This window comes from Gymnogyps californianus, chromosome Z (genome assembly GCF_018139145.2).
Source record: "Gymnogyps californianus isolate 813 chromosome Z, ASM1813914v2, whole genome shotgun sequence".
Taxonomy (NCBI): domain Eukaryota; kingdom Metazoa; phylum Chordata; class Aves; order Accipitriformes; family Cathartidae; genus Gymnogyps; species Gymnogyps californianus.
Genome location: NC_059500.1, coordinates 62,390,000 through 62,408,216, shown reverse-complemented (window position 1 = coordinate 62,408,216; position 18,217 = coordinate 62,390,000). Strand labels below are relative to the sequence as shown.

At 44.5% G+C, this 18,217-nt stretch overlaps 2 protein-coding genes across 5 annotated transcripts in view; one reads left to right on the top strand and one right to left on the bottom strand.

Annotated features, from left to right (window-relative positions):
- Positions 1-733: 733 nt before the first annotated feature.
- On the bottom strand, positions 734-7,008 carry DIMT1 (DIM1 rRNA methyltransferase and ribosome maturation factor). 2 transcript variants are annotated; one of them, XM_050913483.1, is made up of 12 exons: positions 6,948-7,008; positions 6,604-6,677; positions 6,011-6,097; positions 5,566-5,627; positions 5,364-5,457; positions 5,226-5,275; positions 4,268-4,391; positions 4,064-4,156; positions 3,227-3,291; positions 2,886-2,949; positions 2,281-2,387; positions 1,405-1,508 (listed from the first exon to the last, which is right to left on the bottom strand). In XM_050913483.1, exons 1-12 carry the CDS (start codon positions 7,006-7,008, stop codon positions 1,466-1,468), a joined length of 924 nt encoding a protein of 307 aa, XP_050769440.1. In that variant the 3' UTR covers positions 1,405-1,465. The 2 variants fall into 2 exon arrangements, with proteins under 2 accessions (XP_050769441.1, XP_050769440.1); XM_050913484.1 differs by lacking the exons at positions 2,281-2,387; positions 6,604-6,677; positions 6,948-7,008 and having other exon boundaries at positions 734-1,508; positions 6,011-6,090.
- A 441-nt stretch (positions 7,009-7,449) lies between these two features.
- IPO11 (importin 11) overlaps positions 7,450-18,217 on the top strand; it is a 105,136-nt gene continuing 94,368 nt past the window's right edge. For 2 of the 3 annotated variants that reach the window (XM_050913474.1, XM_050913476.1), the window contains exons 1-2: positions 8,821-8,882; positions 9,629-9,704. The gene's annotated coding sequence lies outside the window, so the exon portion shown is untranslated. Of the gene's footprint in view, positions 7,521-8,820; positions 8,883-9,628; positions 9,705-18,217 lie in introns of those variants that run through there. The other variant, XM_050913475.1, reaches the window with a different exon arrangement.

Here is an 18,217-nt window from a genome sequence, read left to right as displayed (position 1 = left end):
CTCAGACAAGCCTGATTCCTGTCCTGTAAAACGACAGCATTTAGGAAGTGTGACGCAGATCTCCAGCACTTGTTCCTTTTTTATTAGTCTGAGCATATTGCTGTGGCTACTTACCTCACTCATACATTGGTTCTATATGGAGTGAAGCAGCACTAGAATCATTAAATTATAAAACAAATAAGCAATTCAGTTTTCCAAGACAATCTCTCAAGATGTCTGCAAATTCAAGTGCGTATTTCTGTACATGCTTCTGAATCAAAGACTTTTAAAGAACTGACATTGGATGTGTATAAAATGAAGTTGTATCTTAGAGGAGTTTTTGCTAATTTGCCTCTTTTCCACTTAGTGGGGTCTTACGGAAAGAAGTATGTGAAAAAACAACTTACGGTAGTTAATACACAGTCATGCATTCACCCCTGCACGGTGCTACAGAGTTAATAGTTACTGTTTTCCTGAATCATAAGACAGACCAAAGTGGATTTTTTCTTTTGACAGCTGCTATGCAGAGTTAATGGAAACCTCCTTGTGAAAACTCTGCCTTGTCCTTAATAACAATTATACATAATCCAAACTATATTAAGATACTTCAGTAAGTCTTTCTGTCAGGACACAGGCATGCATTGCTCTAAGACTCACTGAAAGCTTTGATCTATGCTAAAACTCCTCCTTGCCTTGAAGGGTGAATTAGTTTTCCTATAAAAATAGCTGCTTGAATTTCCAGTTGACACCCCCCCCTTCTGTCTATGCTTATGAGCACTGGCCCTTTGGTTGTTTTCTGCTGGTTCCTACAGCGGTTTGATGGCGATGAGGGGGTAAAGGAGATGACACTGCTAGTTTCAGGTACCACGATAATGTTTTTGTAAATCATACCAAGCTCACAAGATAAATGCTGCTCTTTCTGAGAAACAGTTACTGGGATTTCTCCAAGAGAAGCAGATTACTAACAGACTTGGAACGTGGGTAGCTACCAGAGGACAAATGGAAGAGACAGGCATTTCAAATCAAAAGAAAGTGTTTAAATACACTTTCAAACAAACAAACAAAAAATCCCAAACGAATGGAATGACTACAACTCTGGTTTTGGTGCCCAGACCAGACTTACGGGTTGTACTGTTGAGTATTGTGCAAGAATATACTGAGGTGAAGTCCATGATCAGAGAACACAGATTTCAATTACGGCAGCATCAACCCATGTCATTGGGTATATTTAAAAATACACTGTCATGTGGAAGTCCAGCACCTCACTTCAGTTGTGAAAGAATTTATCGCTTTTAAAATACAGAGCAGCAGCTTCTTGCCTACTATCTGTGATAAAGTTGCATGTAAGGTTTTAATAAGAAGCAGAGTGTGTACACTCTATTCTGTTCATTGCTTTTGTGAGAAGAGCTTGTCCCGTTGCAGTCACTTTGGCTTAGGTAAGACTTCGGTGACAAAATACAGAACATCTTCATTCTTCTAGTGGTATCTATGAGAAATGGATGCCTTCTGAATTGAAGCCATGCAGCAGTCTGAAAGAGTGAAATATTTATGTTGTAATTTCTACTAATTTATACTTCAGCTTAAGGCATTTCTAAGACGTGCTGGCTGGCAAAGAACATACGAAAATAGCATGAAAGCAGCCATCACTGTTCAACTGCCATAAAGAATTGCTACAAATCTTAAACTAGAAGTTATTAGCAAATTTGCCATTTTAGCGATGCAGGCGTACTTTTCAGTGCAGTTAGTTATATTGCATCCTACCAGGTTTACTATGTTTCTTTAAAGAGCAGTAGCTGTATTAATTGTCACACTGAGAAACAGCTAGGAATTTTTAGCTTAAATCAGGAGAGGACTCATGTTGCCACTTAAATTAGCTGACCAGAAGTAAGAGAAAAATATAGCAGTTAATTACTGAAATCCTCAAATTATGCTATAGACTACGTCCTAATCCTCAAGACAGACAGGGAAGGGCTGTGTAAGTCTCCAGAGAAATTACAATAACCAATTCCATTATTAAAGCCATTTTTAGAGGAGACATAGAGGGGTCTAGTACACAAATACCATAAATAGGGATCTTTAGCTAGTTGCTTCTCAATACTGCAAGCAGCAGTTAAAATATATATATAGGGTTTAAGTGTTTGTTCATGTTGAGGACTGGAAGCAAGGAGTGTCTGGTATTGAAAGGAAAACAGAGTTAGTACTATTCCTTTGTAACACAGTACTAATCTGTGCTACACAGGTACAGATACAGATAAAATTTGAAGAAGCTGAAAAGGAGAGCATAAACAGAAAAAAAAATACCTAATGAAATCATCTATATCCATTGAACGAGCTCGTTTTTCAGAGTAACCTGTATTTTTTAGGACTGTCTGTATTTTCTCGGCAATTTTGAAGTTTTCGGGTATTTCCTGTTAATGGAAAAGACGATACAAATTCATTTTCTATTCGTAACATAGAAAAAGGTCCATTTAAATCATCTATTCTTTTCCTGCTTTTAGAATAGTTCTTGTTTCAAGTGATAAAAATAAGTTGTATTTTTTCTTGTATGGATTATTGTATTCTTCTATGCTTGTATCTGAATTTTTATACCTCAGCTCATTCACTATAAATGAATCACAACAGTATTGCTAAGCAGACACAAAAAGTTTTATTAGATTCTTATTACAAGTCCTTGAGACATGTACAGCCAATGTATTAATAACATACTCAGCTTTCAGCTTTTTCACTGTAATTTAGTGACCCTTTTAGATTTTTCTCTAAGAAAAGAGGTAAGTTCCTCCCTCCCTCAAACTCACAAAAACTTTACCATGTTAAGTTTTTCAATGTTAATATTTTACTCTTATGAAAGTCAGTATGTAGGTCACAGTACACAGAAATAGAATTTAATATATTAAAAAGGAACTTACTGTATTATGTAAGGAACAATGAATTCGGTAATTGTGATCCAGCAACTGCTCTACAGCACTTGACCTGAAAGAGATACAAGTTTAGAATGAAAACTGAGCTTTAACTAGCTTTTTTGACTTGATTGGTTGTTAATCTTTACTATAAAAAACTGTAACGACTACACAGAGCTGTTACAGCTGCCTAGTTTTCTTCTAAAAAAAAAAGCTTGTGACCTCAGCATAAATCTTCCATCATGGTTTATCCCAGACTGTGCTGGCTGCTATGTATTTGCACAGAAGAAATGGTTAACTGGATGGGCTCTTAAACTTTGAAAAGATTTTGTTTAATAGAAGTTACTTACTTAAACGCTGCGGAGAGTGTCTTGTTTTTCCTAACAAAGGCTATCCTTACCAGACCATCCCATTCCTGAAATTAAACATTTCAGAATTTACAGAAAGGAACATACAGCTACTACAAACAAGAACAGTCGCTACTGACAGTTTCACAACAATATTGAACGCAAAGAAAAATCTTTGAAGAAAGTATCTTTCTAAACAATACGAAACCAGTCCTGTCTTGGACAAAGCAGTACAAATGGAGGAGAAAATACTTCACCCACAAAAACCTTTGAATTGTTATTTTTCATGCCTAGGCACTATTGGCCAGATCTTACGTGCTGAGACGGCAGTTACTTGAAGAAAATCCAGCTAACCTTGGGCAAGGCTGAAATGGTCTTGAAGATCAAAGCGTTTTAGAAATTAACTTTAAAAATGCTATCATGTAACATCTGTCTTCTAGGATTATACACACTCATCTGAAGATAAGACTTCTCATAGACACTCCTTTGATTGTAACCAACAAAGTCATCAGCCAGAAGAGTCTCTGGGAGACCCAAACCACGATGAAAGGGACATTATTACTAGCAACTCTCCAACTGACATGGAGATGGTACCTCAGCCTTGTCAGAAATACTGTAAACAAAGCTGCACCCAAACTGATGGCGGCACGTTCAGCTAACATCCTAACGCAAGCCTGATCAATAGAGAAAGAAGTATTTTGGAACTACATAAATGCCTATTAATAGCTGGTACTTAATAGTGAAAACAGCATATGGAACTGAGTAATAAGTGAAAATAAAAATGAAATTAAAGTATTATCACTAGTATGTTACATTGTTATTAGAGTATACCATGCTGACCTGGAAGTTGATAGGTGGTGGTGGGTTCTTTGGCTCTATTCTGACAACACTGGATTCAACTTTGGGAGGAGGCCTGAAGTTGTTCTTTCCAACCTGTTAGCCAGGAGAAATCGGGCAGCTGTATGAATAAGCAGCAAATCCTCACATTCCTAGAAACATTCTTCTATCTTTGATTGCTCTGTTAGCGAACGCAGAATGACATACCTTCATCAGATGGTCCACTCGAGCTAATAACTGAGTATTAATAGAGAGTCTGCAGTATAGTTTAGTTCCTGGTTTTGCAACCAAACGAAGTGCAAATTCCCTTTGAAACATAAGTATTGCACACCTGAGAATAACAGAAATGAGAAAATTAATTCTAAGTAATCAACTTTTACATCAAAAGCCAACTAACACACTTGGAAAACGCATGATTTGGCTCAGCACTTAGAAGCCATAAAAGTTTGTCAAACTGCCTTAATTAGCTCAGAGTGTGTTAAAAAAAAAAAAACCACACAAAACTTGGTGAAACCATCTCAATCTCCTTAAAGCTGCAACAGAATTTGATTCTTTGTACTGCTAAATGGATCAGGATCAAAGAGGCAGAGGCTAATCTCAGTTTTGTGCCTGACTGTAACAAATCATTTTGAATAATTCTATGATGAGTCCTTCAAATCCAAACTCTCTAGCTCCAAAAATTGACCAGTAATGTCACTAACATTAGCGCTTCAGTGAGAGAAATGAAGAACTGCTGACACATTGAACACCACACAGAAGTACTTGGGCAGTTATATTTTTAGACCGGACAACAGGAAGTGTCTTGGCTTCGATCCTACCCTTTCCACCCTTCCTTTCTCAGGTAGGAAGGCATTCAAAATGCTATGATGCCCTACTTATCCCTGGAATAACAATTAGTTATAACAGTAGTGTAAAGAGGTGCAACTCCTGTTTTCATCAGCTGGACACTCATTGACGCTAAGACTAAATTTTCTCCTTGTGCTTAATACGTTGACATAAACTAATTTCCAGGCACTGTGAGGTTTTATATTACAGAATAATTTTGGTGCGGCTCTGATACATCAAAGTGATATTTTAAGAACTAATACCCCCAAATCAATTTTTTTTTTTTTAAAACTACTTTTTTTTCCTATCAGGTAATACAGAGCTCTGTTCTTCCACGTACCTGAAAAAAGGTCTATGAAGCAACAACTTGAAAACAAAAGGTGAAGAAATCTGAGGGAAAGAGTAATAGCATTAGTACAATTTCTAGACAATTATCATTTAAAAAGAAAAAAGTTTTACCATGTTGTTTAGCCCATACCTGGTAAGGCAAGTTAGCCACACATGCATCAAAGAATGGTAAGTCTGTTTTCAAGATATCTCCAACCTTGATTTCAAGTTTGTTTGCCAGACACCTGGGGGAAAAGACACTGTGGTTATCCTCAGAGAAGCACGTTGCCAAAGTTTTTGCCAAAGCAGCTCCACTGCTTTAAGTGCTCGCTGTTTCCACTGTTGATACTTACGTGCCCTGGACTCTCTTCTGAAGTTCACCAACAAGTCTAGGGTCAATTTCACAAGCAATAACCTGAAAACAAAATACGTGTTTGCAACTTTATACAACTCCTCCTAACTGGGATTAAAATTTCAATTGTAAAAAAACCCGCTGTATCTATTGCTACAGATTTAAATAATTCTTAAAAATTCCCTATTAGGCTATGCACCTTCCTCCCTCCCCAAAAACATACAAGCCTTACCACATAAATGGATAACAGCAATATAGTTTGATAACACCGTATAAGATTCACACGAACAGCTAAAAACTCACTGGAATTATGCAAACGTTAAGAAAAATATCCATAGAGTAATTCTACTTATTTGAATCAAGCAGATGAAGATCCTTCTGTTTGCCATAGTCTAAGCCACAATGTGGTTAGAGCTTGGGAAGGCGGGGGGGAAATTCACACTTACTTTTTTTACTTTCTCTAACATCTTTACTGTCAGGTTACCGGTTCCCGGGCCTACTTCCAGAATGACATCTGTGCGTCGTAGGGCAGCCTAAGAACAAACGGCTTTTCAGTTATTTTTCCAGAACCGATTTCAAGCAACCATTTAATTTTAAACCGAAAGGTACGTGCAGCTCAGTAAAAAGCTGAAATCAGCAGAGGAGCGTGAACGTCGTTTAGAAAGGGACGAGAGGGAAACGGTGAGAACAAGAATGTTTTAAAGCTAATTTATGAGAGATCTTTGTCCAAGTGTAGAAAAATAAGCAAGCAGCTATATTTAAAAAAGGAAAGGAAAAAAAAAAAGGCAGTATCCAGGCAATAACAGCAGCACAGAAGGAAGGTCCCTCCACCACCGCAGAAAGGCCAGAGTCGGGGAAGAGGACTGTGCATCGGGACACGCTTTCCCAGGGAACTCTGAGCCGGCTCCGCCCGGCGCAGCGCAGCCCGGCGATGCTGCGGGGTAGGGCCGCAGCGCCCAGCCCACGGCCCCAGCGCAGCTCCCGGCCAGCCGCCGCCGCCCGCCGCCTCCCCAGCGGCGCTCCCCGCTCCGCCAGCCACCTTCTCGATGATGCTGTTGACGACGAGGGGGTTCTTCAGGATGTGCTGGCCGGCCCCGGTGTTGAAGAGGATGCCTAGGGCGGAGAGCGGCGTTACTCCAGGACCAAGCGCACCCCGCGGAAACGCGACGACAAACACCGAAGTTCGTCTCTGCCGCCGGCACTGACGCTTCCCCCAGCTCAAACCGCGCTCCCCGCCCGGAGCTGCCCTCCCCCGGGCCTCCGGCGGGGCCGCTCCCAGCACCGAGGCGTCCCTCCGAACGAGGCCGAGCGGCAGGCCGCGCCCGGGCGGCAGGCCGGGCCCTGGCCCCCGTTCCCCCGCCGCTCAACCCGGCCCGCACTCACCGGTAGCGCGGCCCTCGCGGCCCTCCTGCCGCGGCCGCTTCCCGGCCCGCACCTTGGGCATGGCGGCGACCGGCTCGGCGCGGCCCCGCTCCCCGCGCACGTGCCGCGCCGGACTACAACTCCCGACCAGCACCGCGGCCGGGCCGGCGCGGGCGGAGCGCGTCACGGGAGGCGGGCGCGGCGCCGCGGCGGACAGCGCCCCCCCGCGGGCCGGCGGTGTGTCCGGGCCGCGCTCCGGCGGCGCCGGCCCGCGCGGGGCAGGTCCGGAGGCAGAACCGCGGGTTTTGGGAGCAGCGCGCGATCCTCCCTAGAAAAGCAAAACCTCCCCGCCCGACACAGCTGCCGCGGCGGTGCGGGCGTGCTTGGCAGCGGCGTCACCCGGCTCGGTGAAGCCGGCTCAGCTGCAGGCCGGCAAACGCAGCACGTGGCGACGCATCTCCGGTATTGCGCGCTGCCGGGAGCACGGCCTCCTCGGCAGGAGTTACCAGGCGGAGCTCCGAAACGTGGGAGTGCACGCGGCCCTCACGTCACACGGAATGACGGCACGCCTAAATGCACGTTGCGGCGTGAACCGTAAGCGGGGGGGTCAGCTGCGTTGGCCGTGCCGGCGTGGTTTTATTGCCGTGCGGTGGGGGGCGATGCTGGGAGAGGCGAATAAGCCGGAGCGGTACCCGTCCCGGGTAGCTGTGGATGAGTAGAAGGCAGGAGGAACTGAGGGAGAACAGACAGCAAGGGGAAAGAGGGCAGAAACGTTTTTTTTAATGGAGGGTTTTCTCTGGGTCAGAATACTCAACGTTATGCTGTTGCATATAAACGGCTAGAAATAGTTTTTTCTTTTTTCACCAGCCCTGCAGGGATCCCCCTCGTTCCCGTACCTGCTACCGAATACAAACCTTACGTCTCAACCTTGAAAAAACGATGCAAAGGGTGGGTCTCAGCAATTTCTGCCGGTGAGGCAACAGGATGCTTTAACCCGCTCGCTCCCTGTGGCACAAACGGTCTGTCAGTCCATAGCCCGAAAGCGCGGTGCCAGGTGCAGTCGCTGCCTGCCGCTGCCACACGGGACGCCTGGGCCGGTCGCCGTCGCCGAGTCCCGGCGCCTGCTGCTGCTGGGGAGCGCTCGCTCCTCGCTCCCGTTGCAGGCGCAGGGAGCTCCGGCTCCAGCCGGTGGGTTTCATCCGGCGCCTTCCCCGTGCTTGTTATTCCCCAGAGCAAACAAACAAAAATCGAGTTTCCTAGCGCCAGGCACCGGGCTTGGCACAAAATCGGATGGGAACGTTCGTATCGTGCGTTCCTGCTGCAGCGCCGTGACCCCCTTCTCCCCGTCGTTCCAACTGTTCAGAATAACCAGGACGCACGTCAGTAAAACGCTGCCAGAAGTTTGCGCTTCCCTCAGTCACTTTCGGCCGTTCGCACGCCGAACGGGCCGGCAGAGCGCCGTTACCCCGCTCTGATGTGAAACGCGCGCAGGCCGCAACCCACGGCTGCGAGGGACGCCCAGCAGCGCGGCCCTCCTGGCGCCCGCCGGCGGGCCTGAGGCGAGCGGCCCGGCGCACCCCGCGGGCCGCCACTCGGCGGCCGTGAGCCCCGGCCCGCCGCGCCGCGGCCCTCGTCTCGCTGCCCCGGCACGGCTGGCGGCGGGGCCGGCCCCGCCCCTCACGGGGAAGCCGCTGACGTCAGGCGGTGCCGCGCGCCGGGCGCCCCGCCCACAGCGCTCGAGTCTCCGCCCCCTGCGGCGGGAGGCGCGCCGCGGGGAGAGCCGGCCGCGTGTCGCCGCGCACCGACGTCACGGCGGCGCGCCGGGGGAGGCGGGGTGCCGCAGCGGCAGCGGCTGGTCCCGGCTCGTGGCGCGAGCTTCGGAACAGGCGGGGGTCTCGCGCGCCAGGCCCGCCCCGCCCCGTCCCGCCCCGCGCGCGGTGCCGGCTGCCACTAGCGGTGAGCCGCGCGGGGGGCCGCCGCCGCCCGGGGCCCTCCCGCCGCCGCCGCCGCGGCGGGCCGCGCTGCCCGGACCCAGGGGGCGGCTGCGAGCTGCGAGCTGCCGCCCCGGCGTGGCGGGCGGCCTCCCGCCGCTCTGGGCGCGCTGGGCGGGTGGGCGGGCTGGTGGCGCGACGCGGAGCCGGTCGGTGCTGGGCCCGGGCGGGCCGCCGGGGCGGGTGGCGCGCCGTGCCGGCAGGCGGGAGGGCAGGCCGGGGAGAGGGAGAGGGGGGAAAAGCGGCTTCAGCTGAGAGCAAGGCAGCGCTCGGGGGAGGGAGCCGCAGAGCTGTGGCGCAGCGGGCGGTGCTGCCCTTCATCACCCGCCTGGGCCGCTCCTCCGCCTCCTGTGTTGCTTCTCTTTGCGCTGCCCGGCCCTGCTCCGGCCCAGTGCAGCGTGGCTGGTACGCTGAGTGTCATCTGGGCTGGCTTCTGTAGGCCGCCGAGGATAAGACAGCTCGGCTTTACGTTTTACGTTGTTTGGCAATGGCGAAGTGCTTTCTCGGAGTCAGAAGGAAAGAACTGTTACCTAATTCCGGGGAACTGTTTCCTGGTTTCTCCTTGAAACAGTTTTCAGTCTGGGTAGAATTGACTGGAAGGCATCGGAAGAATATGAGGCATTAAGCTGCACGGTTTGTTGACAGAACTTGTTTTTCATAGGAAAGGGCAAGTATTGGCTTTTGTTAAAGGTGGTTATTTTCTTCCTACAGGTTGAAGAATAGCAGTTGAAGTTTTACCGTAAAGCAGATTTTTCCCTAAATCGAAGACAGGGTCAGTGCAGCAGTGGTGAGTTATTTCTCCAGTTTGTTACCTTAGAAGACAACAACATGTTTAAAATGTAAGAATGTGGCCCTAAATACGGTGCTGATACTGCTTCCAACTTCTGCTTCTACGTACCTTGCTTCCCATGTCTCGTAGATGAAGCGATGGCTGTAATGTATTTGCGGCGGCTTTCAAATTAGCATTCATAATACGTGAGAACTACTTCAGTCTTTACAAATAGCGTGTTTCCTATGGGTTGTGGTTTCTTGAAACTTCAACACCAGTTTTTTTCATCACGCTCTGCTTTTCTTCTCTCATTCTTTCATTGTACCCTTCTGCAGAAAGGCGTTTAGTACCATATGTATGAATGACGTAATAAAGGTTTTTGCTACCAAAGCTTTACATATAAAATTTTAAAACTGTATCACCAGAAGCAGGTTTTAACTGTGGTTAAACTGAAATGGCTTAAAGCTGTTTCAGAGCATGAGGGCAGACTGAAACTTGCATTTCTCTTTCAGCTGTTGCACACTAGTTTGTTTTAAAGTGTTCTGTCATATCTTTTTGAAAATCTGTTAGAATGAGGTGAACTAGGAAGAAGTCAAAGGAATGAGATTGGTCTTGTGAGACTGGTCATCCTAGAAGCTTACTGTTAAACATTAAAAATATTCTTCTGTTGTCACTGTGTTTCCATTTGGCTTTTTCTATGTCATCAATACTGCACCTGTGACAGAGTTTCTTATGAGTTATATCCAAGCAAATCCTTGGAATAGTCCCACTCATTTTTTTACTGCCTGTTTTTTCTGTTAGGGGTTTTTGGTCAGTTTGGTGCTTTCCATTTAACCTGAAAGGCCATTCTTCTCCTTGATATTTTTAAAGTAATCTGACTTACTTCCCTTAATATTATTGTCAGCCTTGCTCACTGCTGTCCTTTAGTCCTGTGTTGCTCCTTGGTCTTTGTTCTTTTATCCTTTGTGTCTTCTGCATGCTGGTTTTTTTCAGACCTAGGTTTTAGTTTCCATGTCACGTTTTTGTAAAAATAAATTTGTAGAAGTTCTATTCCTCTATTTCTGTCAGTAGCAGTATGGGAAAAAAACCCTGTAACTCTTTCCTACTTAGACATTTCTGTTTGTCTTCTTTACTGTGGCTTAAATTGGGCAAAGTATAGACAGCCTTGTTCGCTTAAGTAAAGACAAATTAATCTGTTGTTTTTGAAAAATCTTGGTAATGGCTAACATTAGTCATTGTAGTGACTGCAGTCATCAGTGTAGTCGTTAGTGGTTTTAAGTAGTACCTTGAATAGCCGGGATACTGGTAGTTCTTTTGGTTTTACTGCTCAGTAGAAATATTAGCATATGGCATGATTGATACAGGTACTATAATGTTAGAAAAGAGACTCATGGGAAAGTTTATAGAAGGCTGGAAAGAGATTGGTATAACTACCGTTCCTGAAATTGACAGTATCCTTAAAAGCATTGCTAATATGTCATATCAGTATCACTATGAATGCTAGCATTCGTCTTGCTCATTTCAGAAGGTGACCCATAAGTGGTTCTGGCAGCTTTTCAGAATGGAAACTTTGTTTTTCCTGTTTTCATTACAACAAATGTGCTGGAAAAAGACAGTCTTAGGTTTCTACTTCAACCTCCCAAGCCGCAGCTTGTAGCTTTACAGTTATTTATTAGTTATATAATCTGCTGACAAGAAGCGTTTGGCTCTGTCTCTTTGTAAGCGCCCTTCAGGAAGTTAGTTGTAAGTGTCTACAAAGTCTTCCCTTAGCTTCCGCTTTACTAAACAAGTTCTCCACCTCTCCTCATAGGTAGTTTGCTTTAGACCCCAGACCACCTTAGTAGCTCTGGTCTCTCTCCAGTTTCTACACTTCTTTCTTGAACTGGGGAAAGGGAGAACTATGATCACAAAATTGAAGGTAGTATTCTAGAAGCAGTCTCGGATACTGCTGAGTGAAGAAGGATAACGACATCCCTAGAGCCGCTTGCTGCCTTCCTCTTAAAGTAGCCCAGTATGTATTTGCATTATTATCAGTGTGAACACACTGTATTTTGGATGATATATTTACCGCTTTGTCTCCTTCTGATTTCGTAGGATCTTAACTGAGTCCATTCTTGCACCTCATTACCGTGGAAAAGAATTTATTGAGTTCTTAATAAAAGATAAGAAAAAAATGTACAGAATTAATTGCTTGGATATGAGTGAGTTGTTATACCGCATTCTTTGAAGTCCAGAAAAATTGAAGTGTGGAGGCATTTACTGATGAAATCCTTTTTTTGTTCCCTTGCAGATGTGTAGCAGTCCTTGATTTGTTTTCTTAACTGACATGTGATTTTAAAATTTGGATGTATTTCAGTTTTATGGGAAAGGTACCTGGATACTCTTTTGCCTGTATCAAAAGGATTGACTACTCAGGAAAAACATTAAACCAGCATGGCAGAACATTTAAGAAACTTGGAATATTCTCTGAAGTAGACTGTGTATGCAGATACTTCCTTAGAAAGCGAGTTAAAGAATGAAGAGTAGAACAGAAGTGAGTCTTGGATTTTTGCCAGTGAAAGGAGATGAAGGAGTTTGGGAGAGGGGATGGAAGTGCAGGACATTGGATGGTAATGAGGAGGAACTGGTGTTGGTACTTGTGGTTTCTGAAGACACCATTTCATTGTGCTGAGGGGTGACATTTGATGTGTTGCTTATCTTCTGGGTATAACTGTTTGGTTTTTTTTTCCTGTCAACTGAGATTTGAGAATATGCTGTTGTCTCAGTTCTGTGCATATTCAGTGGGATATTGGCGAGCAGCTTTCCCTTGTTGTGTGTAATTAGGCTCCCTCATACAAGAAGAAATTCCGGCATGCCAATAGAGCCGTGCTTGGATTTGCAGTTGACAGTATTGAACACTTTCTAATGGAAGGGATTTCTTTTCCTTCTTCCCCCACCTGACGTGCACTACTTAGTTATGATAGCAATGGGTATGAACCACAGAAAAGCAGCAGAAAGCAAGCAACATCCCTGAAATTGCTCGGTGTTTATTGTGAAGACACAGTCTGAGATTATTAAGTAAAGATGAGAAACGCTAACCTTACCCAGTGATCAAACTTGGAAGTTCTGGCTGTTGTGACTCAAAGTGCAGACCCTGCTTTCCTTCTAGGAGAATGTTGCTTATAAGGTTGACAGACTCTACTAGCATTTCTGTACATGCCTTGTGGCTGTGAAGGTACCCAAAAGACGGCAGCTATTTAATACTTACCTCCTCTGTTTCATCTCTAGGACAGTCTTGTAGAACTTGTTCAACAGTGAGTTAAGCTCTAGAAGTACCCAACAGACTGTGGAGAAAGTCCTTGTCCTTGTGATGTAACCCATCTATGGTGTAACCCATGTCCCTCTGCCTTTGCTGTGCAAAAGCAAAGCCTGATTTGTAAGAGGTGAAAATTGTCTCTATCCCACAATATTAGAGCCAATATTCATGGGCCTTTGCTGTTCTGTGGGGTCTAAGAGCATCTCTATGTCCTCTGCGTAAATTATGATCTGAAGAGGCCCTGATGCATCAGTTTAAAAAAAAAAAAAAAGAAAAGGAGGGTTGTGAGAGGGTTCACAACAAATTAAGATTGGTGAGATCTGGGTTTAAACTCCTAAAGTACAGCTGTGTTCTGTCTGCAGGAATTGATTTCACGAAGGCATCTGTACACAGCAGTAATTAAAACTGTGTTTTGGGAGGATCCCATTAACATGAGGTATGAGCTGATGCCCTCATTGAGTCAATCATCTTTACAGAGTGCATGCAGAGGATAAGTTCCCAATAGAAATCCTGTTGGTGAGAAGGGAACGTAAGGAGAGACTGCGTCAGAGTTGAAATTGCCTGTTAGCACCTGAGCCTGTAATGGCTTGATACTGTTGGAAGTCCCGTATTCCTCCTTCCTCCCCTAGCCACTTCTGGTGTCTGTGGAACAGTGTGCTCAGATGGCTTGACTTTTTGGCTTCGCTTTTTGTGGTCCGTCCCCCTTCCCCCTGCTGGCCTTTTGGGGGCAATTATTAAGTTGGCTCTGTCATAATATGTAAGTTTGCTCTAAGTTCACTTCACATTTGATAAGACAGAGAAACAAAAGAAGACTGATATACAGGATTGTATCCCAGGAACTTGTGGTTTTGCTTTTAGGAATTAGTTTTACTTGAATGTTCTCTAGCTGACAGGGGTGCTGAAGCCATCTTGAAGGTGTGCTATTGTTTTGTTTTTCTGTATCTGAATCTAGTAATTGATTGTTTTTAATTTTTTAAGATTTAAGAAAATAATTGCTTTTTTCCCCTCTAGTGTTAAGATTGATTTTTTTGTGAGAAAAAGGGGGTTGCTAATACCACAGCATTGCATTTCACTGGGAAGTGAGATCCCTAAACGTGGCTACTCATTCACTCTTACAGTACTGGTAAGCACCCTAATATAAAGTCCTGGATCTTGCAATAGTTGTGATAGCGTTTATTAAAAATGCAGTTTGGTGAACACCTTAAGCAGGCATAAGCCAGCACTGCTGCTGAAGCAGTGCATCTGTTGCACAGTGAAGAAGCTGCTTGCGTCCGTTCTGCCTGCTGTTTTTATGCCTCGCACATTTACCTGTCTAGCAGTGTGGTGTAGAAATGACTGGGGAGCTTGATACAAACAAAAAACTGTGCATTTTCCCCACTCCCTCCAGCTTCAGGTATTTAAGGGGTACAGGGACAAGCAGAGGGTCGTACTGTTTATTTTGGTGACCGTACCTCTTTGTATCAGCTTGACTTACTTGTAGCTAGCTTAAACTGCAAGTTTGAGTTTGGTGCAGTAAGGATTGATTTGAAATAGTTTTTTTCTTTTTTTTTTTCTTTTTATATTTAAAAACAAGAACAATAATTGTAAAAACAAGACTCTAGTGACTTACCAGAAGAAAGCAGAAACTGTTTAGAGGAATTTCTTAAATGTAAAAGCAGTGGACAGCTTCTTGTTCTGTTCCGTATGGGTTCTGATGATAAGTTTGCAATGGACTTTGCAAAATCCCAGCCATAATGAAGCATTATTGCCATTTGTGCATCTTGCCATTTGTATTTGCTATACATGTATCAGATGTTTTTCCAGTTAATTTTTTGCCATCCAAATCATACAGAATATGCTGCTTCCTTAAATATTTTACATTATTTGTAAACTTTATCTAAAAGTTGCCCCATTTTCAGGGAGTTTATTATTTTTATCTTCAATTTTGTTGTTTTGCTTGTGACAGCCTCATCCAATGCTGTGTGAGGACTGTTGTTTACATGGGGTCAAAAGCAACTGTGCAAATTTGTGGAAGACTAAACCTCTTGAGGGCTATTAAATTTAAATTCCCTGCCTCTTACTGGGAAATCCTTGAACCACAGTTTTCTGGAGGATGGGAGAGCATTATTCAGAAATATCACTAGAACGTTGTCCTGACCTGGGCATCTACTATGGTCTTCGACAGAGACAGAACACTGGGTTAAATGAATTTTTGTCCTGACCTGCTAAGGTTGGTTTGGTTTTTCTTAGTTTTCTGGAGCAGCAATAGCTGCTGCAATTTTTAAATGAAGATACAAACCTTTTCAAGAATTAGAAGCATTAATAAAAAAGGAGCTTTGCGAATATTTCTCTTTGGGGTTTGTTTTTTTTTTGTTGTTGTCTTTAGATCTGCCAGCTAATTATTTTGAAATAAGAAAATGAAAAAAAGCCTCATGTTTTTTGTTTTTGTACTGTACTAACTTCAATAAGTAAGCCTTCTGATGAGAACTGTTCTAGGCGAAGTATATAAATTTTAGTAGAAGCACTGTTCCCTTGGGGGAAAATCCTCCTTTTCTGCATCAGATTTGAATGTAGCTGAGAAATAATTTAATTTAGCTGACACGATCTTAGTTTTGTAGTGCAAAATCAATTGTTACATGAATGCTCCATAATCCATTTTTTTCCTCTCAAATGAACATGTCCTTGCAATGAATCTTTAGCAAATATCTGGGTATGTGCTGCAGATTCACTGTTGCTACACGTGCAGTTTTCCTACAGCAGCGCATTATTTGGAGAATGCTGTTCAGCAAAAGGCCTAAAATCAGCTTCTCTGAAGTTGAAGAAGTTATTTACCATTTTGTTTACACACACATACTGCTTACTGCCAGCTTACTAACTTTCAGAAGTTCTCTCTTTTTGGTTTTCATCTGATAATCAAACTGATGGTCTGCTATTTTTTTTAGTTGAGTAGGCACTTCAGAATTATACTTTATCAGGTCTTGTTTGATAGTGTAAAATAAGACTATATTTCTTTTGAAAGTAAGTAATTTAACTTTTGAATGGAAGTAAATGAAATCACTCCATAACATGAAGTGTAGTTTTGATCTTGCAGGAACTGAGCTGTGACTTCCTCCTTAGGGCAAACTCTGCACCTACTTCTGTTATGTTTTTTCTCATATCCTTCTTTTGCTCTCTCCCTTTCCGTCACTACCATTTTTAGGTGCTTTGAAATTCTGTTAGCTATACTAGGTACTTCAGTGCTGCAGTGTTTATACCAGACAAATTTGAATATATCTTTTGTTGCTGCTTTTTTTGTGTGTGCTTATTTTACTCAAGTTTTGTGCTGTGAATACGGAGTTCCTATTGTGATCCTTACAAGTTAACCCAGTGTTTTCCAGTGTTGTCATTACATTGCTGCTTCCTGGCCAATTTTGGCTGTGCAGTGATGAAGGCAGCCTAAGGTACTCAAGATGTCAAAATATCTGCAAAAAAGAAGAAAGTTAAAGCTATTGCACCTAAAGACCTCTTTTTACTGCCTGTCCTGTCAACAACATTATGTACAGATTTATTATTTCATGATTATTTTTGATGGAAGAATGAAGCTAGCAGGACTTCTAGTGTAACATCAAAGTCTTGCCTTGAGATCGATTCTTTGTGCTGGGCAATATTCCACATAGGGTAAACCAGTACCAATTGGATTTTATAGTCTAAATTGGGGTCTTGGTTCCCTGGAAATTAATGGTCTTCTGAGAAGTGAGCTGAGAATTTGAATGTTTAAGTTTGTTATGCGAAGGTCTTGTAATTGCAGGAAGATTTTAGAGAATCCGCGACTTGATAAAAGTTGAAATGACTGACACAAGTAGATACGAAGAAATAGAAGGCAGATTGGTTTTGCAGGGTGAGGTGGGTTGACATTCGCTGGTTGCCACGTGCCCATTGAGCCACTCTGTTGCTCCTGGCTTTTTTACCTCCTCTGGAGCAGCACAGAGGGATGGGGAATGGGGGTTGTGGTCAGTTCATCACACGTTGTCTCTGCTGCTCCTTCCTCCTCACACTCATCCCCTGCTCCGTCATGGGTTCCTACCCATGGGAGACATCCTTAACAAACTTCTCCTACGTGGGTCCTTCCCACAGACTGCAGTTTTTCACAAACTGCTCCAGCGTGGGTCCCTTGCACAGGGTGCAGTCCTTCAGGAACAGACTGCTCCAGCGTGGGTCCCCCACGGGGTCACAGGTCCTGCCAGCAAACCTGCTCCAGCGTGGGCTCTTCTCTCTCCATGGGGCCACAGGTCCTGGCAGGAGCCCACTCCAGTGGGGGCTTCCCACGGGGTCACAGCCTCCTTCGGGCATCCACTTGCTCTGGCATGGGGCCCTCCATGGTCTGTAGAGTGGGTATCTGCTCCACCATGGACCTCCACGGGCTGCAGGGGGACAGCCTGCCTCACCATGGTCTTCACCAGGGGCTGCAGGGGAATCTCTGCTCCGGTGCCTGGAGCACCTCCTCCCCCTCCTTCTTCACTGACCTTGGTGTCTGCAGGGTTGTTTCTCTCACATACTCTCACTCCTCTCTCTGGCTGCAATTGCATGCTTCCCCCCCTCCCTTTACATACGTTATCCCAGAGGCGCTACCACTGTTGCTGATGGGCTCAGCTTTGGCCAGTGGTGGGTCTGTCTTGGAGCCGGTTGACATTTGCTCTCTCGGACATAGGCGAAGCTTCTGGCATCCTCTCACAGAAGCCAGCCCTGCAGCCCCCCTGCTACCAAAACCTTGCCAGGTAAACCCTGTACACAGGGTGGTTAAAGCAGAGAGATAAAAAGATGCATCACTTGGGAGTATAAAGCAGAGGTTGAGTTACTTGTTCTGTTCGGTTATTGCTGTAAAGAGAGATCTGATTTTGTGGTTCATAGTTTTGAAAGTACACTTTTGTTAACCTTAGGACCTTCAATTTTTAGTCTGTTTTTGATGAGGGTGATTGGAGACTTACAGATTAAGAGTTCTTAGATTTTTATTTATTTTTTTTTAAATTGTGCAGGGCTATCACTGGTATAAAAGGTCTTTAATGTTGTTGCTAGTTTTGTTGTTAAGGTGGTTGTTTTCTCAAAAAATCAACATTTTAAACCTATGTCAGAATAAGATTTCATTTCTCTAGCTTTCTTACCGTCAGCGTAACAATTTTACACCTGAGGTTTTTTCCTGAAAGTTGGAAAAATGAACTTTTTTTAGTAGTAAACAAAAGCAAATCCTCAAGCCTGTTTGTTGAACAGAAACTGTGCTGAT

What these genes read in the sequence shown, in the direction of transcription:
- DIMT1 (XM_050913483.1), bottom strand. Translation starts at nt 7,008, where the DNA reads ATGCCCAAGGTGCGGGCCGGGAAGCGGCCGCGGCAGGAGGGCCGCGAG. An exon ending in CACCACCTATCAACTTCCAG is followed by an intron (nt 3,292 to 4,063) that starts GTCAGCATGGTA and finishes GTTTAATTTCAG; the next exon opens with GAATGGGATGGTCTGGTAAG. An exon ending in GATATAGATGATTTCATTAG is followed by an intron (nt 1,509 to 2,280) that starts GTATTTTTTTTT and finishes TCACTCTTTCAG; the next exon opens with ACTGCTGCATGGCTTCAATT.